Below are 26,686 nucleotides of genomic sequence, written 5' to 3'. Positions count from 1 at the left end.
TATCCTCCAGAATGGGGGCCCCATTGCAATTTGAAATCAAGAGTAATGCCAAGAACTCACCATTTTAAAAAACATTTGCATTTCGGCGCGGTAAATTTAATATATTTAGTTTTGGTGACTGTTTGACTATTTAAGAATAAGTTATCGGCGCTAAACTACGTCAGATAAAGCATTGCTTACTTTGTCATATAAATCTTGGCGTCTTTTCCCTTTGAAAATGAGTAGTGTCATACAGTATACTACCTTGAGTTTTTTTCTACATGGCTAACCTTGTACCTAAGTAGATCACATACGTATATTAGGAAGAGAAACGGTCCAAGAATAGACCCTTGTGTTATCAGCAGACCGACAGGAGCCCCAGAAGGTCTCCTGCCATTCACAACGACCTTCTGAATTCTATAATTTAAATATGAGATCATACGATCGAGCGTAGATTCTTTTATACCATAGTAACATAGCTTCCTAACCAACGTTGAATGTTGAACACAATCGAAAGCCTTAGATAAATAATAGAAGATGCCAAGTGCATTCTGTGATACCTCCCAGGCTTCAAAGATATTCTCGATTTGCTCTTCACCTTCACCCGCAGTAATACAAGTCCGTAGACAAGTAAGTTTTTCATGGTGGCAACAAGATAGGTAACTGTGACCACAGAGTCGTGATGGATACTTTCATATATAACTAACCAAATTAATATGTTTGTAATAAAAATAACTCCCTTACACAAAAGCTTAGTTCTTACTTAGCCCTAAATGATCTAAGTACAGAATAGAGATAATAAAACTGCATTATATTATATTATTAATTGTAATTTCACGTGAATAATTTATGTTTCTACTGGTATTTAAATATGAAGACAAAAATAAACAATAAACAATGATGGATATACTTATGCGCAGGTGCGTGCATTGGTTTTCTAGCAAGATAGGCACTCTAGATCTAACTAGTTGTAGTTGAGCCAGCAGATTGCTTACCGTAGGTATTTGGGAAAATTGGGAGTGGGGGTTCAATAGAAGTTTAATAATAAAATAACGGAACCAAAATTAACTAAATTAATTTTAACACTATATTTATTTAGATTCATAACGCGGTAGGCACTGCCTTATTGCCTATATGATATGCACGCCCCTGTCTATGCGTTAATATTCTCATGACCATCCGTCGGTTTTTTACGTCGTGGTGGTGTTCTCCTTTTTGTTGTTGTCGGTGTTGTTGGTGCCGGTGTTGTTGTCGTCGTCGTAGTGGTTGTAGTCGTCGTCGTCGTTGTTGTTGTTGTTGTCGTCGGTGTTGTCGTCGGTGTTGTCGTCGGTGTTGTTGTCGGTGTTGTTGTCGGTGTTGTTGTCGGTGTTGTTGTCGGTGTTGTTGTTGGTGTTGTTGTCGGTGTTGTTGTCGGTGTTGTTGTCGGTGTTGTTGTCGGTGTTGTTGTCGGTGTTGTTGTCGGTGTTGTTGTCGGTGTTGTTGTCGGTGTTGTTGTTGGTGTAGTTGTCGGTGTTGTTGGTGCCGGTGTTGTTAGTTCTTGTGTTGTTGGAACTGGCGTCGTCAGCTCTAGTGTTAACGGTAATGTGGCTGCCTCAGTTGTTGGTACTGGCGTAGTAGGCGGAGGAGGTGGAGGATCAGTCATTGTAGTAGCTTCTGTTGTTGTTGTTTTTGTCGTTGATTTGTATTTATATAATTTCTTCTTCGGCTTCACAGTCCCACCTAATATAACCTTGACTACACTTAATGGCATCCAATGTCCCGGCATGTCCGCTTCCACGGGATTTGCTATGAATATCAAAGTGTCATTTTCTGGGTATCGAGAAGTAGCCGTTTCTGATGTTGCAATGATAACAAAGACCAATGTAATAATATTCACCCACACTGTAAGCAAATATTAAACAAACTGTTTTAATAATATCAGTATTGGTTCTATTATACATTTTCGTATCACATGCGCACTATTTGGCTGTTCTCTATGGACTCTTAGTAATAGGTATACACCTACATAGCATACATACGTAACTATATGGAGAACTAATTTATTTTTATCTAGTGTGTGTTTTCTTCCAGATATGTAGTGCAATAGTCGTTTAATGTTTTTTAATTTGTTTATGCTCTTTACTGACATATAAGTGCACCAGAACAGCTTCATGTGCATCCAAAATATTATGGTGCCTATCTCTATGAACTATACTATCTCCCCTTTCTATTCATCAATTAAAATTATTATCCATAAATACTCTTTGAAAATTATTCTTGTAAAGTATTTTTGTGATATGACAAAACTTTCATTTCAATATTATAAATAACTTACTTTATTCGATTTGTCAATTTTATTTAACTTAAAAATCTCCGTTTCATTTTCTTTAAAGCAAGCGTTCAGCATGGTTTCATAACTTCATAGTTATTTTCATAAGTGTAATTGTTCACAGAATTTATGGATGTAGCAATAAATGATTGAATTGAGATGCAATTGAGCATTACATTAAATTAATATATATTTGTTTATAGTTTACTCTTTACCGAAGCTATACAGAAAATGTTGTGTCTGATATTTAACCGACTTCAAATAAGTTTAGTATCTTCGGTTTTTATTAAATTAAATTTAAATATTTTTATTGAAAATACGCTATGAAATCATATCAGATCTGAGAAAAATGTTTGTTATATCAGGATCTCCGTCATTTATAGCCCTGAATTTTTTTATTTTTGAAAGGGAAATTTTCAGATTAGTTCCAATTGTATTTAATTTCAGATCTGACGATGTGATCCGTAACTTTTTGGAACTATCGCGCAATTATGATCATTTATTCTATTAATTATACTTAGTTTCTTACATTTTTATATTACCGTATCTGGAAAACTATACTGAAGGTTATGCAAATACATTAGGTACATATTAATGGTCATATTATATTTTGCTTAATATTTTTTTATGGAAAAGGGGGACAAACGAGTGTTAGGGTCACCGGATGTTAAGTGATCTCCACCACATTTTCCAGCATCAACAAAGCGTTAAAACACAAAAAAATGCGTGCTGGCCTTTAAGAAAAGCGTATAACCTTTTTTGAAGGTAACCATATCGAATCGCCTGAAAACTGGGAAGGAAGCTAGTTCCATAGTTGGGTTGTACGTGGAAGAAGATCTTTCTTGATCTTTCTGAATCTGGATGAACGCTTTTTTCTGTTAAAACTCCCTAGTAGTTATAATAATAGTTGGCAAACTTTCACCATAGACCAAAATATGTATTTAAATTAATGTATAAATGATTCATATTCATCATAGACATCATGATCATGTCCCATTTGAAAGAGAATCAGAAAAATCTAAAATAATGCAATTAAGTTATTAAACATCATATTTGATTTAAAAAATCAATTGTTGATTAATTAATAGTTTGTACTATTGTACCTCCTTGTGTCATATAATGTTAGATTTTAGAATAGTGTTACGAAGTTCTTGTAAAATTTTCACTATGATATAACTTGCAGTTATAAAAATAACTTGTATACAAGTTAATTCTTTGGTTTATTGTGTACTATTTACGACACCGTTCGACATCATTTGAGATTAATTCTTAGGGGTGTGCCGTGTATATAGGGGCACAATTAATTCATTGATTTATTCAATACGTGAGCAATACTGTGGTCATTCCGTGCTATTACAAGCGATAACACTACTACCTAGTGTTTGATTATTATTTGCGAAAATATAATGATGTTTTCCGAAAGCAGTCCTTGCACGTAACAATAATACAAATGAATATCTTGTGTTCAAGACACATTTCATATCATTTATTTTAATAAAATACAACAAGAATAAATAACAATATTTAAAAATATTCAGTCTTTAATTCACTACTTAAAAACAGAACCGTCCGTAGAGACATCTATATCACTTAAGTCCGCGAAGTTTTCCTCAACCGGTGGGAAAACACAATCCAAGTCCACATACAGTTGGTTTTGTATTGTTAGTTTGTCCACTATCTGGGCAAATGTTGGTCGAACTGTCGCCTCGTCCGACCAACATTCGGTCATAAGTTGGTACAGTCTTGGGGAAGCCCTTGCAGGTTTCGGCAACCGTCCACCAGTGGTCAGAAATGGGGGTAAATCTTGATTGCTCAGCTCTGAGTACGGGAAACCACCTGGAATTTATTTTGTTTTGGTTAGTTTTCGTAATAGTAAATCAAACCCAAATTTTAGGTATAAATATTAGTATAAGAGATTATTATAAACATGTATTAGACCTTAGATAATTTTTTGGTCTAGGTAGAGCCTCTTGCTACTATCGATGAGAACAGGCCAGGTTTATTACTTTACTCATTACTGTGCGTGACAAGTTGTCTTACTTTAGAGGCTAAAATACGGAACACGTCGGATTCGCCACAGTTTACGTTCTTCAAGTTCACCGATCTCATGAGACCATTTAGCGAATCGAAGGATGAAAAACTTTGGTGAGAGCAATCTCCATGCGAGTAGAGAAGAATATTCTCAATTGAATCATCTATTTTTTATAATTACTAAAAAAATTACAGTAATGGTGACAATATTGTTAATGCAAAGCTCAAGAAGCCATTAAGACTGCTTTTAATATATTAGATACGTAGATTAAGGATTGGTCTCCGCTGCGCTCCGACTAGATACCGCAGGCGTAGTCGAAAAGTGCGGCCAAAAATACTACGCCCAAGTGGGCGTACTCGAGCCAGTCTCGAACAATGTGTGACGTCGAAGTGTCACATGTTCTATTAAACTTGCTAATAATTGAAACTAAAATGCCAGGTTGCGTCGAAAAAATAATACTACAAGAAATAAGAAAGACACTGGGATCACATAATATCATCAGTAAGTATAATTTTATTAATTACTATGTAAAATAACACGAAGGGTATGTTACAATATTTGGAAGATGCCATTTAGTGTCCAGATGCCACGCACACAAGCATCTAATAGTTGCCGTACTAAAAAGCTATTGTTCTTAGGAAGTGCGTTATGTAGTTGGAGCGCAGCGCAGACCAATCCTTTATCTAAGATAAGATAGCTATTTAAAATCATTTTTAATGGTGTTTGAAAAGATATTTAAGTTTGTATATAAATTACAACTGATAAACACATTGCACATAAACACGAAATAAAGGATACTCTAGTTTTGAGATTGAACATTTACCCAATGTAGCGATTTCCCACAGCAGAACAGCAAAAGCCCAAACATCGGATGCGCCGCTGTACTGAGACGCGAAGATGGCTTCGGGAGCCAACCACCTCAGAGGAACTGGCCGTGATCTGGTGTGCACGTAGATACCTGATCTGGAGAGACCAAAGTCTGCTACTTTCAGCACCCCAGCGCCATCTACGAGGATATTCCGTGCTGCTAAATCTCTGCGGAAAAATAATTATATACTTACTAATATGTGACACACTCTCGACATAAATTATCTAGACCCAAATTAGGCATTGCCTGTAACTATCGGTACTAAACAACGATATGTTTAATCAAGTATTTGAACTCGGAACGTCTACTTAAATTAGGGTCACTAAAACTGGGCTAAGGGGTCGTTGATGTAAGCTTTATCTACATAATTGCAATATTGTCGTCAACTGTGGCACGGCGACAAGTCATCGTTAACTATAGATATTAAATTTTAGATTCTCTCCATTCTCCCAAGAAGTCCCCTCCCCTTCCCTCAGTGCTCTTAATGCTACTTTATGGAAATTGGAATCGTCTACTGGTGCCAAGATTCCTGAACCGCGATTACGAGCTTCATGTTGAGAGAGAAGAATCGGCAATCTTATGACCACTGGTAATTGCGAACGTATATGGGCTACTAGTTCCTTACAAAGAAAAAACTATGATAAAAAAAACCGACTTCAAAAGCTCAAAAGTATAAAATAACTTAATGGAGATTTATTTTAATACACCTCTTATACAAATCTTATACCTTTAATATTAATAAGATACTAATATTTGTATTTCCTTGATAGGGTTTAAGTCGGTGCTTGCCCGCTAGGGTTGTTTGGTTCTAGTCGAAGCAGTCCCGCTCAAAGTCACGCGTGGCGAGTGTAGGTAGCTGCTATTACATTTCGCTTGGCACCGACTTCAAAAATCATAAATCTCAGGGTAATCGGTGTACGCACAGAAAAAAATACCAATCGAATTGAGAAACTTTTTGCTTTTCCAAGTCAGTTAAAACAATAGAACATTTATCACTTTATTGTCCACCCGTAAGTCTGTCCGTCTGTCTGTCAAGACCTTAGGATCGCGTGGAGGTATCGAGTTGAATGATGATGAAAATTAAAACAATATACTCAAGTTAATAGTCTCTTGTAGCCGTAAAAAATTAAACTTCTGAATATACTTAAAAAAAGATACGGCCGTTTATGCCGTAATAAGCGTATATTTTGAGACTGTGAAGGGAATCGAAATTTATAGGGTATTTTCCGTTGACCTAGAACTATGAAATCTGGCTAAGTTATACCGTCATATATATATACTGCAAGTGTAGGATTTAATCTGCAAACTAAGCAATTGTAATAAAATAATAAAAAAAATTGTACGGAACCCTCGGTAAGCGAGCCCGACTCGCACTCGTCGGTTTTTATATTATCCTATTAATATTATAAATGTGAAAGTTTGTATGTCTGGATGTATGTTTGAACTTCTTTAACGCAAAAACTATTGAATGGATTTTGATGAAACTTTGCAATAATATAGCTTACACACCAGAGTAGCATATAGGCTATAATTTATAAAAATATTGTGTGAATGATCTATACATTTAAATAAAATTGGAGTGTCTGTTTGTAATATTGAAATAACCGTTTTTTACTAAATATATATATATACGGTACATACACCAAAATATTTTTTTTTACAATTTTTGTCTGTCTGTCTGTCTGTCTGTTTGTTCCGGCTAATCCGGCGACTTTTATTGGCAGGTAGCTGATGTAATAAGGAGTAACTTAGGCTACGTTTATTTTAGAAAAATAAAGCAATGTCCAAGAAACAGTCTAACTCTAAAAATTATTTATATGGCAAAACAACGTTTGCCGGGTCAGCTAGTTATTTATAAAGGAAAGGAATATCTACAGATTATTATAACATGCTCTTGTAGGAATACAATAAGAGATTGCGATTATATATATTACTAGCTGACCCAGCAAACGTTGTTTGCCCATAAAAAGTTATAAAAAAATTAAATAATTAAAATTTTTGGGGCATAAAAAATAGATGTAACCGATTCTCAGACCCACTAAATATATCGTACTACAAAAATTATTGTACTAGATTGCCATCTTGCAATCCTATAGCGGGTTTATGGATGGAACAGAATAATATAAAAATCGCGATACAAATATAGGTGTTGATTGTAGACGGATAAAAATTAGAAGATGTATATATTTGTTATGCAAAATCATGATAAAATAAAAAAAAATTGTCAAAAAATTTAAAAATATATATCTAGGGGTGGGTTACCCTTATCATTTAGGGGTATGCAAAATAGATGTTGGCCGACTCTCAGACCTACCCGATATGCACACAAAACAAACAAATCGGTTCAGCCGTTTCGGAGGAGTTTGGTAACAAACACCGGGACACCAGAATTTTATGTATAAGGTTAGCCTCAATGTTTGGCAATTTTAATTTTAATATTATCGTTGTCACTATATAGAGCAGTAATTGATTTTCTTTATTCCTCTGGGTGGGAACGGGTGACATAATAACATCACAGCAACGGTTGCTACGCAGCCCTAAACAAGTACTCAAACAATCTACGGTTGGCTTTGACAAAGATTCTCCTCTATCCAAATTATTCTTTAATAAACTTTGTGTTTTTCTCCGACATATTTTTTCTTTCATAATAAAATACTTTATAAATATCTTAATTGATATCACGACTACACTGAACGCCTGTCTTATTATATTGTATTTTGTAAAAATTTCGGTTTAGAAAAATAAATACCGGTTTTTCATTAGCATCTTATGGGAAGGAAAACATTGCCAATACTTTTCTATAAGGCGTCATTTATTGTACTAGTATGTGTTTTATTGAAGTGATAAAAATGTTTATAGCTCATTTACCAGTGGGAGGCTCCTTTGCACAGTATGTCAACTGTGAAGCAGTTCACGGCAGAAATAGACGCAGTAATAATAATAATAGTAAAATGCACCAATAATAATAATAGTAGCTAGCAATAATAGCTAGCTAGTGAAATTATTGGGCAAATGAGACTTAACATCTTATGTCTCAAGGTGACGAGCGCAATTGTAGTACCACTAAGAAGTTTTTGGCTTTTCAAGAATTCTGAGCGGCACTGCATTGAATGGGCAGGGCGTATCAATTACCATCAACGTCCTGGTCGTCTCGTCCCGAATTTTGGCGCCTAATGTGTGACGACTGACGACTTTTGTAAAAATCTTGCAAAGATGGCTTTGACAATTAATTAATTAATAATGAGGCTGTATGGGCTTGAATCCTTTGCCTGTCCTAACGGACGAAGAAACCAAAAAAATTACGAATGACTCAAACGTCAGAAAACTTTAGGGACCAACTTCAACCTGTTACTTTTGTGTCACAGTGATGAGCGCGCATCGTAAAATTTCACTCTCATAATTTTTTAATAACGCGCCTAAAGAAGTATAACTTCAATTATAAAAATGTAACTGTTCTAACGCGTTTTAATCCTTCAAAAGAACTAAATTTAAAGCTTTGACTACTTAAGAATGTTGGGAATTTCGAATCCTTACCTCAGTACAACTATAAAGGAGTCTTCTTCTTGGAAAACTCTAGAATATACCGCGAGACAAGTCAACGCTTACAGTTAATTATTTATTGATGTTCCCGATAATAATAATAATCTTATCATTACTATTATTATCAATTCGGCTAACACAACAACAATAAATTCATTGCGAGAAATTTTAATTCAATTGTAATTAATATTCTACTCTCACCGTTTTTATTAAAACCGTTTAATATCTTACTGAGCTATTTTATTAAAGATAAACAGGCTGAGTTTCGTGAAAATCCTAATTTGAAAAATCCTTATTTAAAAATAAAATCCGTTGAGGTTCGGCAACGAATGATCATCAGGAATCTGATCCTGCCGTATGTTTTCGGATGGTTTGCGAATTTTGATGTTCAATGTGTGATTTTAGAATAGGTACCTACTATTTTGAATGAAAATATTTGTTTATTTATTAGTACGGCTTTACTCACGTTTTTGTCGGTGTCGGTACCAACTAGTTTCGGACCATTCGGAAGTCCTTCATCGGGCAGAGTGTGGAGGGTTCGCGATAACGTCCCACCTCTGACCTCATACTGCGGACTTGGGCTCGTAGTACGCGGCTGGACAGGGCAAGGGGTGCGGGGGGCAACGGTGATGACGAGCACGGTATCGCTGACACTGTGTCACTATTGGTGTCCACGGGTGCACAGAATGTACTCACGATGTCCACTACGTGATCATCGACACTATGGGTCTTACCGATACCGCAAAAAACGTGAGTAAAGCCGTACTAATAAATAATTTAAAAATGACTCACGAAAGTTTTGAAAATATTTGAATTTGAATCCACTAAAATCATGGAAAAGTACCTTCTGGCGTTGTTATACTGAACTAAATCTTAAAATAATTAATATTTATAAGCTAAGGGGTATTTATCATATTATTATAAATGCATTATGCATAAATATATACATTTGGGTAAAGTCCAAACATTTGAACAACATTAATTTGTATTCGGAGTTTACCCGTAGGCCGTATACATCTAGGTAATGATATGTGGTGCATTATACTAGAGTATATTAATCATAATAGAGTATAAGTAAGTAGTATTGAATTGTTATTTTATGCATACATTGATAGTGAAGGGGAAACCTTTCCACCGAACCTCTCCGAGTCGAGGTGTGGCTCAAGTCCCAAGCTTTACTCGTTTTTACATTGGACTTTGGAATATATATGTCGTTGATTTAATCATATTAAGATTTATGATATAGAAAGTAGCTGGTATTTAATTTCACAAATTATTCTAACATACAGTGTTGGGGAGCTCTAGGAGTACTGGTAAACGTCGAATGCAAAGAGTGACAAAAATTAAAGTTGATTTAAATTTCGGACTTTACACAAAAGTTGCTGTTCGGAGTTTCCCTACGATATCGATACAAAAATCAGAATTGAGGAGATCCGTATGAGAACTAAAGTCACCGACAAAGCCCAGATGGTTGCGAAACTGAAGTGACCGTGGGCAGGGCACATAGCTCGACGGACAGATGTCCATTCAGACAGTGAAGTCCTCGAATGGCGACCACGTACCGGAAGACGTAGTGTTGGTAGGCCCCCCATAAGATGGACTGAAGATCTGGTCAAGATCGCCGGAATAGGTTGGATGAGGGCAGCGCAGGACCGATCATCATGGCGTTTTATGGGGGAGGCCTTTTGTCCAGCCGTGGACGTCTTCCGGTTGAAACAATGATGATAATAACATAAAAGGCTTGGGTAATACTAGTTATACCAGGGTAAAGTTTACTTAGCCTTCTAGCATTACCCGTAACATAATATTATACATTATAATATTATGTTAGTAAAAATTAATTCCGCGTCCGCATTTTAATGTTGTCTTAAATTGTTTTTTCTGCAAAATTTCAACACAACTCGCGGTGGGATAATGTTATTTTATCGAGTGGAACGAATAACTTTCGTATCTCAGAGTTTCATTTTGTTACGAATTACCGGAGCGTTTTATTTTAAGAGCTCAATCTGGGGTTTGGATCAATATTTGGCATTTGAAAGGTATTAATCACCTTTATGTACACGCACAATTATTAAAGGCGTTTATAAACAGGATTTTTATTTGCATACTATACTTTATTATCGTAGTATTATTGACACAAACACACATGACAACGATATACATCTATCTATCTATCTATATAAAAAAGAGAATGTATGTTTGTATGTTCCCTAATAACTCCTAAACTATTCGACCGATCTCAATGAAATATTTTGTAATAGATTCGTTGAAGCTCAAGGAAGGTTTATATATATAATTTATATGGCAAAACAACGTTTGCCAGGTCAGCTAGTATTTTATACAATATACTTACTTAATCTATATATATAAAGGAGAATGTATGTTTGTATGTTCCCTAATAACTCCTAAACTATTCGACCGATCTCAATGAAATCTTTTGTGATAGATTCGTTGAAGCTCAAGGAAGGTTTACATATATGATTTATATGGCAAAACAACGTTTGCCAGGTCAGCTAGTATTTTATACAATAAACCCTCTTTTAATACTATAATATCATTGCAATATACTTACTTAAACATACATAATGACTCGGAAACAAACATTCACCTTCATCAAATAAATGTTTAGTGTTAATTATAAATATTATTTTTTAATTTTGTAACTATAATCCAGAATCCTAAAAGATTAAGCGGATTATATTCTTAGATCTTCATAATATTATTTTCAAGAATATTTGTATCAAATTTTCAAGTAGAACAGGTAATTTTTTAATGGATTCAACGAGTATTGCTACTATTATGAACGATAATTGCTATCTCGAAGCTTGTCAACTGCTTGTGACCATGCTTACTGCAATGTAAGAATATCAATAAACATGATCAAACAAAAATAATAGTATAATATATTTAAATAATATTATAATTTTGTTGTGATAACATTCATTTTCTATTTACTAATTTCAAAAAGTTTTGAAGTGAGGCTTATAAATATCAAACGAATAGGATATTTCATGCTTAATCCATCCAAATCTATAAAAAAGTTAAATATATGTAAGCAAAATAACTACGTAATAAATAGAAGATGTTCTACTTATTTGGAGCTGCGCTCTTCAATTACTTTGACGAAGACCTTACCAATTTAAAGAAAAAACGGACATGATTTCTAAAAACTTAACGATACAATAACGTAGCAAAAAATGATTATTATTAATAATTGTAAATTAATATTTTTATGCAGTGGTAGTGCACTTAAGACATTAAAATAAATCTTCCAAGAAGATTACATCCCCATCTATCAGAACTACTTCAATGGTCTACGGGTACCACAACGGCGACTTTTTCTGCCGTGCAGCAGTAATGTGAAACCATTATTGTGTTTTGGTCTGAAAGGCGCCGTAGCTAGTGAAATTACTGGGCAAATTAAACTTAAGATTTTATGTCTGAAGTTGACTAGCGCAATTGTAGTGCCGCTCAGAATCTTTGGATATTTCAAGAATTCTGAGTGGCACTGCGTTGTAATGGGCAGGGCGTATCAATTACCACCAGATATACGTCCTGTATTGTCACAAAAAACCCTGTGTAAAATAACTGTCATAAGAAGACGCCCACAGAGTTTCAGTTCAGCTTGCACAAGTTCTTCTCAAGTCAGACATCTTTTCGAATGGGTTGATACTGATGTTCATCAAGTTATTTTGAAATTTTATTTGTAGCTGCGATATTAGAACTTAAATTTGAATGAGCTACTGCAAAGCATGGCTGAGTTTAGCTAATGTTATCTAAGATCATTTATACGTCTAGATAGACTATGAAAACGTAGCTGTGAAAACGTCCAAAAAATTGACTTAGAACTAACCTCTATTTTAAGCAATTCACGCATACTAACACAAACCTCATAGAAATCGCGAGTGTAAGACGTAGCTTGTCACGCACACTAAACTTAAATTCCTGGCCTGTTTTATCGGTTGTCGTACAGCAAGACGTATCTAGACGTATAAATTATGTAAGAATATTACAGTTAAATTAAAAAACAATAAATACCTATGGGTAATGCCTCGTTCTTCTAAATGCCTCATCCCCAAAGCCACCTGTAGTGCATAGTCCCTCATGGTGCTGCTATCGAGGTGCAGGGCCGGCTCAGCCACGTAATGGTGCTTCGTTCGCTGGCCCTGCTCCGAGTCGATGTACAACTTGGGGTCATCTAGTTGTGGGTCAGAATCACTTAAGTTTGTGTACTCAGCTGAAAAAGAGCATATTTTGGGCGTTTGAGATTATTTTGGGTATGATACTCTAAAACCCTAAACAGAAATAGTACTCTATTGTTATTAAAAAAAACTTAAGCCGAGAATCAATGACATTCTTAACATATAGACAAATCAGGTCGTATAAGAACAACGCAGAAATATGGTACATGCCACAAATCACACCATAATAATCTTAGACTTCATGTGTATAATAATGCTGCATTTACTTCAGTTGTTAAAAATATTCTTGGTAAAAGCAATGTAAAACATATATTCAGTTCAGAATGATTTGCACAGTGACAGTTGACACATGACGAAGGAGAAAAGTGTGCTTACATTGTTTATACGCACGTTTTTGCTGTTCCGCTAACAGACATATATCTTTGTATGTGAACATTGCACGGTATTCATAAAATACACTTCAGCGTTGCAATATTCAATATAAATATTTACAAAGCCAAAGGAAAATTGTATTTAAAAACCGTTCAAAGATGTAATTTCATTTATTCTCAGGCATATTGGGCTTTCAGTCAACAAGAAATTTTTAAAGAGTTTTTGTTACCAAGGAATCAAAATTAACTATAACGCCTTAATAAAAATGTTGAGCAATTACGTAAAACAAAATTTTACGATTCTAAAAATGTGTTTTAACTGAACGTTTTATTAATCAATTTTACTTATGTGTTTTTTTGCTGTGTAAAAAGGCGAAGGCGTTAAAAATGCATGAAGAAGGCTTTAAATATGTTCGACAGTTTTTCTTATTATACATTTTTACAGCACATAAATATTAGTACTAGTGCATACCATCATGTCTTTGAATACGGGTCCTTTTTTTAAATTGAGACTACACTACTGACTACACTAGGTTTTAACCTATATTATTGGTAATAAATCCGTGTAGAAATAACAAAGAAAGAATGGATATGTTAATTGGTTTGATGCGAAACAAATTAATCTACATCTTCTTAGTCGTTCCCTCACTGCTGAAGATCGTGACTCTCATTCAATTGGTCAACGAGATGTCAACATCGGTTTCGTTCCTTCACCTTGTGGAAGTGCGGCGCTTTTAAGTATACTCAGATTTTCGGAGATTTCATCCGACCTCCGTTTAGTAGTCCTAAAGCATAACAGCCTCTATGTCTTTTACCCTCTATTTTCATTTACCAAATGCTCAAGGTTGTCGGCTCCACGGCCTGCAACATGGCCAAAGAATCGCACTATGCGCCGTAAGCAGTGTACAAACGATGATTATCTTGAGGTGCCTTATGATGCAGATGTTCGTGCGATGGCCGTCCATGGAACACCGTTGCACAAAAATATGCATCCGAATACGGAGCATACGACTCCGACACCACATTCCAAGGGCGTGGATTCTCTGTCTATCTGTGGCCTTGAAATTTCATGTCTATATACGATATACAGAGCGATGGGTAAAAAAAAGTGTGCGAACCAGGAGTATCTTAGTCTACTTATAGTGGTAACCAAATTGATTTGAGTAGTTACGCTGATTTAAATTAGCCCAGGTCTCCCCCAGGTTCCCTCGACGCCAGAATATTCCCCTACTTGCTACAGCCTGTATTGGCACGCTGTTATAATTTTTCACGCCCACGTCACCTGTTCCGAAGTTACTTTGGCGGAAAAGACACATTTGCATTCAAAAGCATCATGTGCTTAGTAAGGCGTAAACGTTCTCATCTCTAGGTGGTAGCTCCTCAGTACCAGCTCCTTCCATTTCATTGAATAGAACGAAGAGCTGCTCTAATCTTGCATGATCAAATCAGTCACTGATCTGCTTGATTCTTTGGCGTTTCGTAGAGATGTGGAGACCCTCTGTATCTTCTTTAACATCAGAGGAACCTAGGGCGGTACACATGATGTGTCGACCCGGAAATACCGTGTTTGGAAATTCCAAGTTTTTGTATGGAAGAGATTCTGGGATTCTGGGAGAAATTTTGGGATTCGATGATAGGAATTAGGTTAAAGTGATCTTAGAAATACTCTCCGTGATAAATGGTGAAGGACAGACACGATGAAGTGACATTCATAGAATACTCAGTTGACTTGAAAAACACGTTTTTCATTTATTCCCTGTGCTCCCTTGGGGCTTCTTTGCACAGGATGCCGGCTTAATTATGGGTACCACAACGGCACCTTTTTCTGCAATAAAGCAGTAATGTGGAATCATTATTGTGTTGCACTCTGAATTGCGCCGTAGCTAGAGAATTAACTGGGCAAGTGAGACTTAACATCTTATGTCTCAAGGTGACAGAATTTTTGGGTTTTTCAAGAGTTCTCTCGGCACTGCGTTGTAATGGGTGTTTGTCTCGTCTCTTCTTGACATAAAAAATTCTACAAAAGGTTTTTGTATCACTATAATAATAATTAACTTACTATCAGCCTCCGAAGGTCGTCCAGTGACATTAGATTCGGCTTTTATGTTGAGATCCTGTCGCTTGCCTCTAGCTGCCCTCAAGAGAGTCAGGAGATCCCCCCTCGGCGCGTGCTCCAGCAACGCTATCAGCGGGGCACTTCTGGTGCAGCAAGCTATCAACCTGATCACGTGCTTGTGTTGTCCGACGTGCTTCAGCATAGCGATTTCGCGCAGAAAGTCGTCCATTTCTTCCTGACCTGTGGTTACTGAAAACAAAATAAGTGGCATTTTTAAGATTTAATTTTTGAATATGGGCTGCGGTACCTAATCACATTCCAGGTGCCACGCGCCCAAGTGCGAATTGGACTCCCCCATGAAGGGTTCCGTAGCAGCAAGTACCATAATATAAAAGGTATTTATAAAGGAAAATGATATTAAATTATTTAAATGGAAAGGCAAAAAATCTTTGCCCAATATCATACAGTGCGATGAGCTCTCATCATTTATAAACTACTACTTACTAGTTCTCGTTCAAACCATTTTCGGCGGAAGCTTGCATGGTACATCATATTTATTTTTTAGTTTTATCATTCTCTTATTTTAGAAGTTACGGGGGGGAGGGGGACATATTTCACCAATTTGGAAGTGTGTCTAAGTCTCGCACAATCTATTCAGTTTAGAAAGAAATGATACTAGAAATCTTTGAAAACCTATCCATAAATACCTACGTATGGGCTTGATGAAAAAAAATTTTTGAGTTTCAGTTCTAATTGGGGAACACCCAATTTTTTCTACTTTCATGTGAAAATGTTAATGCTGTGCACAGAATACATCTACTTACCATGTTTCAACAGTATAATTCTTATAGTTTTGGAAAAGAAATGGTTGTGACATTCATGGATTGGAAGTGGCTACGGAACCCTTAAAACTGCCCAAAATGTTTATGAACGTACTTAATACGTATATATCAATAATGAAAGTTTATTTGGGATGCCTCGATTAGATAATTATAATCTGTAAGATTTCTGAAAATAAAAGTGTTTTTAATTTATTTTTATCTTATAATTTTTAAAATATAACCGCTATCTGGGAGTGATGAACATGCGGTATATGATTAAAATTGTGAATTAAAAGAAATTTGTCGATGATTTGATTTTTTCGTGGGATAATGTTTTGAAATTGTTTTTTTTTCTCTCATAAGAGCTAGTAATTTTAACTAAAACGGTTCACTCTCGGAATTTTTAAATAAAGTGCATGCACATGTGTACACCTAACTATATTTTTTGTATACACATATTATATTTTCGATAAAAAAATCAAAGGTTTTAGAAAACGCTTATATTCTGAATTTTCACACCAGGAAGAGCATGAATAAAATGTTTTTACGTAGCTACGACCCCAGAAAATCATAACCGAACCGTATGTTCATATATCCACATGTTCTGTACAAAAACTAATACATATAAATCATGTCGTATGTAATGTTAATAAAGAAATATCGAAGCGATATCATCTATATAGCTTTCATTTCCCCTTTGATGCAACACTAATTATTACGTGCGGTGATTCATTAGGCATGTGTTTTGTGCGGAGACAATCTACATGCAAATGATTGTAGTGTTCACCACGAATAAACAAATTCTAGATGGTAACCATTCAATACTTATTACTGCACTGTTTAAACAAATATTTATCAGAATTATGCATCTGTATTTTTGGTCTGAATTCTTAGAAGGTAGGCTCTTAATAGGAAACACTAGGAATGGCCATTTCTAGATTAAAGAATTCTAAATTTTTGAATATTTTGAAGGACAACTGCAGCTCCGACTAGAAATCACGAGTAAAAACTCAAAAATCAGGGTTTCGTTCTCGACAATATCCTCCTCAAAAAATTTTACCAATCGTAATGAAATTTTGGAAGCTGAAGGCGAAGAAAATAGTCTGTGACGCACTCTTTAAATTTTTTAGCTTATTATATTTCTATATATATTATATTCTATATTCATGTATCTGAAATGACAAGTGGCGTGTTTTAAAAACCTTGTTTCATTTCTCATGCTTTTTTTAAATAAAATATTTTTTGTCAATCACACTATTTTTAATTTCTTATCATTTTCCCAGCATATTGAATGCCTTACAAACTAATATATTATGTATACTACAGCCATTGTAAAATACTCTATTTGATTGAAAAGAGTGGCCGTTCAGTTTCTTGTATGTTCTTCTCACCAGCTCTACCTTTTCCGAACATATGGTAGATTCAGTAATTTAAAAGAAATATTTATAGTGACGATTCAAAAAGTTCAAGCTTAATTGAATAAAGTTTATTTGACTTTGACTTTGACATTATGAGCCTGTGAGTATATCTAGTCAACTAAGTGTGTGTTTTAAAACAATAGTCAATATATTACGCAGTACGATATAATCTTGTCTAGACTTATTGTTACTGAGAACTTAATGAGATGATAATTATTAACTTACTTTTTACTACCTGCTATTTATATCACAATAAACGTTGAACGGAGCGTTCTGAGTCAGGCAGTTTAAATACGAGAATTAAAGAAATGCTAAAAACACATGTTTTAAAGGATTTTTCGTAAACACAGATAACTAAGTTATGTCATTTTTGTAAATAATTTTATTTTTTTGTGTAATTAAATAAAATAAAAAAAAAATGAGATTTGTGGGTATTAGATGTTATTCTGTTATTATTTTAAATTTATGTTCTATTATTAATTTATGTAGCATATATGTGTTTTTTGTCTGTTACTAGAATAGGAACTATTATCTCTGTAAGTGAATTTTGTATTTCTTTTTCAGATAAATAAAGTTTCTGAAGCTTGAAGTAAGAAGGCAATGGAAATATAAAAGTGCTTATTAATTACGGTCGTATGTCGCCCATATGTATAGATGTCCCAGGGATATGGTAAATACAGAGATTTGGTCAATTCCCTAAGGGATTTGATCAAATCACGGAAGATGTTAAAATAACAACAGGATTTTATCATTTCTCTAAACAAATCTAGTGATTTGATCAAATACCAGAATTGGTTCCATTAAATGACAAAAAAACATGACAGTTCTTGTTTTGGTGGCGCATGCTAGTCAATGAAACTATTGGGATAATGTTAGAGCGGCGGCAAGATAAGGAAAAACCGTATGGACTCGAGAAGTGATAGAAGAGGCTGTAACAGCGATTGAACAATTCAAATCAGCTGCAGTAATGAAAGTAAAGAGAGCAAACAAGCTATATTATTACGGAAATAAATATGATATAATGGTACCTCCATTGTAATGGTTCTACAAAATATTTAATTTTGAAAAGAAAGTGTTCTTCTCACTCTGTGGTGAAAATAGTGCCTCCAGATGAATATTATGTTATACTTCGTGAGATCACCAATCGACGAGCCATGACGGCAGAGATAAATTTGAAATCCAGATATTTAATTTCCACTTCTGTTTTGTTGGAATTTTTGGAACTGTGTATGGCGTGTCAATCCAAAAAGAAATTTCCAAGATAAAGTACCGTTGTTTGTCCAATTGTATCTACTGATTTTAACTACCGCGGTAAGGCTGATTAACTTACAGCCAACCCCCGACAAAAGTTATAAATGGCTTTTACATTACCAGTATCACGCAACTAAATTCAGTCTGTCTCCGACTAATGATGTCAAAAAGAGTGGCTGAAGTAGCAACGAACTATTAAATATTTTCCAGGAAGTTGGTTGTCCTCATATTCTACAACGTTGCTTTAATGATAAAAATTATGTCTTAGTCTTACTAGAAATTCTTTTAAAATATTTTGCCAAAGAAAAGATTTTTTGTCATTTCACGGAACCAATTCTGGTATTTGATCAAATCACTAGATTTGTTTAGAGAAATGATATAATCCTGTTGTTATTTTAACATCTTCCGTGATTTGATCAATTCCCGTAGGGAATTGACCAAATCTCTGTTTTTATCACATCCCTGCGACATATACTTTACATTCCTACGTACGCTTGCAACGTTTCGGATATTGAGGCACCTTGCGACAATCGTAAGCAAAATTACGGCAAGACGAATCAGCTACTCTCATAGTAAAATGATCGCCATTTTATTAAAACAGCCATTTAGTTAAAAATACTTATCGATTAAATTTTACATTTTAATTGGTATAGTTGCAGCCTGCAGGCATATTTAGGCTAGATTGCATCATATTAGCTGTTATAGTTAAGGCTTAAGGCAAATTTAACATTAATAGTAACGCTGACTTTAACATAGACTGCGGAATGTGTTGCACCATCATAATTTTAAATAGGCATAGTTAAAGTTAAAAAGAGGAATATCAAGTCAATATCTAGTATTTATTTGAAACTTTTGACAGATCGCTGATTAGCTATTTAACATTAACAATAGCTTTAACCGGCGAAGATTGGAGGGTTACGGTTAACAGTTAAAGTAATGACGTCACCGGGATATTGACAAAGGGTGCAACTCATATTCAAATTCAAATATTTTTATTCAAAATAGGAAGTGACATCACTCATTCAAAGTCAAAAAACTACCACTCATTCCAAAATAAATGCCTCGGGCCTGAGAAGAACGGGCGCAACAAACTTAGCGGGCTTTTTTTTTCATCATTAATATGTTGTACAATTAAAGTAACATTTACAAAGTAACATTGTACAATTAAACTTATTATTTAATAGCCTGAGGGTGGTCGCTCCATTCAAAATCATTAAGAAAGTCATTTATGTTATACATAGGCTGCACTAAAAGTATCGGGAATGGAATATTTTCACTGTTCCTGTCATATTAAAATCTTTTTAATTGAAAACTTCTTGGTTTTAAAAACCGAATACCATTTATTTATTTAAAAAAAGATTCTCGGTCTTGTCACAAGGTCTTGTCAAACTTGTGTAGTCGTTGAGAAAATGGAATTGACTCGAGAAAATTCTAGAGCGATGATTTATTATGACTTTCGAAGTGGTTTTACACAAAAACAGTGTGTTGACCGGATGATTTCTGCATTTGGTGATGAAGCCCCATCCAAAACCACAATTTATCGCTGGTTTGCTGAATTTCAACGTGGACGTGTCAAGATCAGTGATGATCCCCGTCAAGGTCGTCCAAAAACTGCAGTCACCAAAGAAAACGTTGATGCTGTGCGTAAGCTGATTGAGGAAGATCGACATGTGACATACCGCGAAATTCAGGCAACTTAAGACATTGGCATGAGTCAAATACAAATAATCTTTCATGAACAATTAGGTGTAAATAAGTTGTTTTCCGGATGGATACCGCATTTGCTCTGTGAAGAGCAAAAAATGGCTCGCGTTACTTGGTGCGTCAGAACTCTCGAAAGATTTCACGCAAGAGCCTCAAATGCTGTATACAATATTGTATCAGGTGAAGAATCCTGGATACACGGGTACGAACCCGAAACAAAAAACCAGTCACGAGTTTGGGTGTTCGAAAATGAGTTAAAGCCAACAAAAATTGTTGGTTCACGGAGTGTTGCAAAAAAATGGTGGCCACGTTTGTCTCTAAAACCAAAGACAAAGAACGGTTAATGCAGAATTATATGCTAGCCTTTGTTTGCCACAGGTCGTTTCTGAACTCCGTAAAGAGAACTGCAACCGCCGCAACATCCTCCATCACGACAATGCGAGTTCTCACACCGCGCACAGAACAAAAGAGTTTTTAGAGCAAGAAAACATAGAATTATTAGACCTTCCGCCGTACAGCCCCGACCTAAGCCCTAATGATTTCTATACTTTCCCTAAAATAAAGAATAAATTGCGTGGTCAGAGATTTTCATCCCTGAAGAAGCTGTGGACGCCTACAAAATGGCCATTTTGGAGACCCCAACTTCCGAATGGAATGGTTGCTTCAATGACTGGTTCCATCGTATGGAAAAATGTGTCAAATTTCGCGGAGAATACTTGGAAAAGCAATAAATACATTTTTAAATAGTAATGTTGTGTCACTTCCTTGATTCCCGAAATTTTCAGTTCTGCCCTCGTAGTTACCTTTACTACACAAACGTTTTTTAACAATTCTTTTGAATAACGTAATACTTTTGTTTTGAACATTTTCTGGGATCCTGTTGTAAAAGCATATACATCGCCCCACAAAAGACTTGCTAACTCAACTTAGCCGTGTAGTAGGCATTATAAGCTTATGTCTGTTCCTGGTGTTAACATTATGATTATGACAGTTTCTAGCAAATTCAGTTATGTGCCTATGAACATACATTACATTATCAAGAATATATTGAGAAGCAACAGTCAAGATGTTAATTTCTTTGAATTTTGCTCTCAATGATTCCTTAGGACCTAGGTTATAAATAGCGCGAATAGCCCTCTTCTGCAGCACAAATATTGTATTAATATCGGCAGTGCTGCCCCACAGCAATATACCATAGGACATAATACTATGGAAATAACTAAAGTATACTAGTCTCGCCGTATCTATGTCAGTTGATTGTCTAATGTTTTTAACCACATATGTTGCAGAACTAAGTCTGTTCGCCAATCCTTCAATATGGGGGCCGTATTGTAATTTGGAATCCAGGGTAATCCCAAGAAATTTAGCAGATTCCAGCGGTTTTATCACCTCTCCGCTTAACAAAACACTTGCATCAACATTTTTGACATTTGGTACGGTAAATTTTATATATTTCGTTTTCTTGATATTTAACAACAGGTTATTAGCGCTAAGCCAGTACTCGATTTCAGATAGAATATCGTTCACTTCGTCATACATAGCTTGGTTTCTTTTCACTTTGAAAATCAGTGAAGTGTCGTCCGCAAACAATACTACCTTATGTTTTTTCCCTATAAGATTAGAAAGATCATTTATTATTTATATTAGATAAGTAAGAGGAACAGTCCGAGAATAGACCCTTGTGGTACCCGCATTCCGACAGGTGTCCCAGATGATCTCCTGCCATTCACAACGTTCCTCTGAATTCTATTGTTTAGATATGAAGTCAGAAGATCGAGCGCAGTTCCTTTTATGCCATAGTGACATAGCTTCCTGACCAGCGTTTAATGTTGAACACAATCAAAAGCCTTAGATAAATCATAGAAGATGCCAAGTGCATTCTGCAATTCCTCCCAGGCATTAAAAATATTCTTGATAAGCTCAACACCTGCATCCGTTGTTGAACGTCCCCTAGTAAAGCCAAATTGATTTAAATTATGAGAGTTAAAGTTAGTAAGCATTTGGCTTAAAATTATTTATTCAAAAATTTTACTAAGGGTCGGCAAAACCGACACAGGGCGATAATTATTCGGGTCAGACGAGCATCTCGACTTAAATATTAGTGTAATTTTACTATGTTTCAGAAGGTCAGGAAACACGCCATGATTAATACAATTATTAAATACTATTGCAAGATATGGTACTATGACATCAATTATTGAACTTATTATTTTAACAGAAATGCCCCATATATGAGGAGTTTTTTTCATGTCTAGAAATTTCAAAGTTATCATTATTTCTCCAGGGTTAAAAAAATATTTGTCTGATATGCATTTTTAATTATTTGTCTGATATGCATAGACTTTGCAATATAACAAACACTTTTAAATAATTTAGAGTATTTTTTAACATACCCGAGAAAAGATGCATCATGATTATACAATGATATCTCACTATATAGTTCATATAGCCTTAGTTAATATTTTGCTTTTTTTAAGCATGTTTGTTAAGCGCTCGCACGGAACGCGAGAGGTCGTGGGTTCGAGTCCCGTATCGTTCAAATAATTTTGTTTTCAAATTTTACTTGTGTACTAATCTCAGAAGTGAAGGTTATCAGGTAGTTATAAGGATACTTTAAATCATAACAAATAGTTTAATCACACCATGCTAAATGCTAAGTTATAATCTCGATACAAATTTGGCATAGAACAATTTAATCCCGTTCGAAGGTTGTGGCGGTCGACGTAATTACATGTAAATAAGAAATTCCATCTTTAAGCATGAGGGGGTAAAACGCGGTCATATACACGGCAAACCACCTCTTAGGTTGTTCTATAATGAGTTGGGACTGCCGTACTATCTGATTTAAGAAGACGACGCTGCTTTTAGTCAAACTCAAATTATTTTATTCAAATTAGGATTCTTAAATGACTTATTCAACGTCAAAATCTACTATCCAAATACCAGCCCTATTCTCGTAACAAAATCAGTACAGGATCGAAGCGACCTTATGTCAAAAAGTTAAATTTCGTATTCTTGTAACACAAATTGACGTTTCAGTCCCGATTGTGATGAAGTTGCGTATTCTCGTAACAAGATCGAACGTCAATTGTTGGCATCTGCCAACAATTGACGTTCGATCGTCAAAAATTCAAAATTTTGACGTTTGGTTGTGTTGACAACTTAAAACAATATAATATAATAGAGAAAAGATAACCCTTTTAATAGTAGTAGAAATATTTGAGATTTGGTAGAACAATATTGGTAACTTCGAGCGAACTTGTCGTTCTAATGTCGTTGAGGCGCGGCTACCAATTTATGGTTCAGTTAACGTTCTAAGGAAATGATAAGAGAATATATTATGTATATGATTGGAACATAACGAGAACAATTTTGAAAATACCTGAATAGCACCGCAGGTCAGAGAGAAACAGGCGCATGATACTCAGCGGGCAGTACAACAGCAGAACTGTCTTTTTTTTAAATCTCATTTGCCCATTAATTTCACTAGCTACGGCGCTCTTCAGACCGAAACACAGTAATGTTTGCACATTACTGCTTCACGGCAGAAATAGGCGCCGTTGTGGCACCCACAATCTAACCGGCATCCTGTGCAAAGGAGCCTTCCTCTGAGTTGTCTCCATCAAAAAAAAATCTATTAAACAGTACCTGTAAGCATTTTAGCAGCAAGAGTGATGGTTTCACCACCAGGCATATCCAGATGAGCAGCGTGTACGCTCCCAAAGGCCCCACTTCCTATGAGTGCTCCCAGGTGCACCCTGGACCGGCTAACCTCCCAGCTATCGCAGTCATCACCTGGCTGGGTCAATAGAAAAACTTGTAACAGTTATTGTTAGAATAAAAGAAGGGTTTTCCACATGAGTGCATGTTATTATCATATCATATCTACAATTAATAAATAGGATTTAAAATCAGTTATTGAACGTCAACAACTACCTAATTAGAATTAGTATGTCTCAAACATGAGAAGAACGGGCGCAAGAAACTCAGCGGGCTTTTATTTTATAAAAATATGGATTACAATATAATATCGTACAATAAAAACTTATAAATAAAGAGCCTGAAGGTTCATTCTCAGTCTGTGGAATCATTAAGAAAATTATGCTGTTATTATTATTGACTGTAGGTATGTCCCCCAACACGTTATTATTAGATTTTATCTTTTTATATTTTTGATACGATTGTCATGGTACTTTTTCATATGGCCGAGACAGCTTAATGCAGTATTGTAGGTCGATTGCATTGCGACCTCGTTCTAGGTTTTTTCTATTAAATTATTTGGTGACAATTTTTTCGAAAATAATTGACAGCGTTAAGATTTTTAGACCCTCATTATTAATTTCGTCTGTGTCTATTATCATAGTTATCTACATAACTTACGTGATAAGTTATTATTTAAGTATTACCGTACGGGCAAAATAAATTGAGATGCGCTTGCATTAAAGTATAAATAACGATTTATTATTTCATCATTAATTAACTTTCATAATTCTTATATACTTAATCATTAAACAGACAGCATTTCTGCAATCAATATTATTCTGTAAAATTATATGACAACTGGAGAGAGGTAAAAATCAAATATTGACCAAAAGTAGCAGTGAAAATGGAATTATTTATTTAGTTTTTTGGAAATAGACTCCCACACCAAGTTCTGACTCTTATTTTGTTTATAAGATGATTCCTTTTGCAATGTCTTATAGCTTCTTTCAATAGCTTTGTGATACATTCACACAAATCATCGTAATTATAAGCAATCTATTGCCACACGTATAATACGCATTGACAGAACGCTGCGCGAGCGCCACAATCTTAGGCTTAAACTTGGAAGTCACAAATAATTTTTGAAACAGTTGAAGTAAATAGAGGATATCATTATTTATTTTTATTTAATAGTATAATTACCTCTAGTTCCTTGAGCACATAAAGAGGACTTTCTTCTATCTGGCCTCTGATAGGAACTTCAGGATTTCTGTGAACAAACAGCTAAATTAATTTAATTGTTGAATACACAAAAACAAAAAGATCTTTGTTTTCCTTACGAAATTAAGATATATGGATATAAATTATGGGTTTCCCATTTGGCTTCATACAAACTGTGAAAAGTTTGAGTGTATAAATTTATAGAGTCAAGGAAGTGTTATTTGTTCCTTAATTCCTTATTCTTTAACCTTCTCCTTTTGAATGAAACAATCAATGGATGTATAAATGAATAAATGAATTAAATTTAAATTTTAAAAGTTGCAAATGCAAACTAAACAGAATAATAAAGATTTTGCATTAGAATAGGTAAAATTGCTGAGGCAAAAACATGCATTGCCCCATTGAAAGAAAATATGCACAAAACAAATAATCAAATATTCAAATATTATAATTTAAAATTAATTACTTTAAATATATTAAAATGTCATCTTTATAGATAGGTTCATTAATTTGTATAAATTTTATAGGTTTACTCTAGTTTGGTTTAGTATTGCATAGATAATTACAATATTACTTAGTATATTGATAGTTGCTCAGAGAACGTTCACAGCATTATCTTCAAAATAATGTCATCAAGTTTTATAAGTGATGTATGGAAAAACACAAATATCGATAAACTTTTTATGTTTTTAATGATAAAATAGATCGATATAAAGGTTGTTGAATTTTCCAGGAATAGCAAAAGCTGCAAATTCTATTGTTTTGTTTGAAATAAAAAATATATAAAATTATTTTAAATAATGCCATTTCCTTTGGTTTTTTTTTTCATTTTTGGGAAACTTACAGCTAGGTTAAAAAATTATGTTACTTATATAAATACAGAAGGACAATTAAAAGTTATCACAGATAGGTGTAGGTTTGTTGCCATTGAGATAAATAATTAATTCAAATTTGATTCTGAACATAAACAAAGAAGTCAGGACTTCAAAAGCTTTAGTAACCGAATTTTACATAATATGATCAATATAATATCTAATCAATAAAGATATTAAATTGTAATCCGAACTAGAATTGATCTTTATTGTCTCTCATAAGACATTTTGTTGCGGAATATTCCTGCATGAATATATCTAAGTTATACCAAAAATATCAATAATAGTCTTGCAACTAAGGATTTTCTCTTTCAACATTATTTTCAAATTATCCTTACAAT

At 34.7% G+C, this 26,686-nt stretch overlaps 2 protein-coding genes across 3 annotated transcripts in view; both read right to left on the bottom strand.

The window, feature by feature from the left end:
* Positions 1–794: 794 nt before the first annotated feature.
* LOC126972862 (integumentary mucin C.1-like) lies at positions 795–2,419 on the bottom strand. Its single transcript, XM_050819966.1, has 2 exons — positions 2,294–2,419; positions 795–1,860 (listed from the first exon to the last, which is right to left on the bottom strand). Coding segments are annotated over exons 1-2 (729 nt in total). The 5' UTR covers positions 2,295–2,419; the 3' UTR covers positions 795–1,132.
* A 1,379-nt stretch (positions 2,420–3,798) lies between these two features.
* Positions 3,799–26,686, bottom strand: part of LOC126972769 (fibroblast growth factor receptor 4) — a 121,252-nt gene continuing 98,364 nt past the window's right edge. For both annotated transcript variants that reach the window (XM_050819804.1, XM_050819806.1), the window contains 6 exons: positions 25,456–25,522; positions 24,199–24,349; positions 15,360–15,605; positions 12,766–12,964; positions 5,143–5,354; positions 3,799–4,123 (listed from right to left, as the gene is read on the bottom strand). In XM_050819804.1, coding sequence (XP_050675761.1) covers positions 3,837–4,123; positions 5,143–5,354; positions 12,766–12,964; positions 15,360–15,605; positions 24,199–24,349; positions 25,456–25,522 — 1,162 coding nt within the window. In that variant the 3' untranslated portion in view covers positions 3,799–3,836. The remainder of the gene's footprint in view (positions 4,124–5,142; positions 5,355–12,765; positions 12,965–15,359; positions 15,606–24,198; positions 24,350–25,455; positions 25,523–26,686) is intronic.

The sequence above is a fragment of the Leptidea sinapis genome, chromosome 27 (assembly GCF_905404315.1).
Source record: "Leptidea sinapis chromosome 27, ilLepSina1.1, whole genome shotgun sequence".
Lineage (NCBI taxonomy): Eukaryota > Metazoa > Arthropoda > Insecta > Lepidoptera > Pieridae > Leptidea > Leptidea sinapis.
This window is presented reverse-complemented; position numbering and strand designations above follow the sequence as displayed.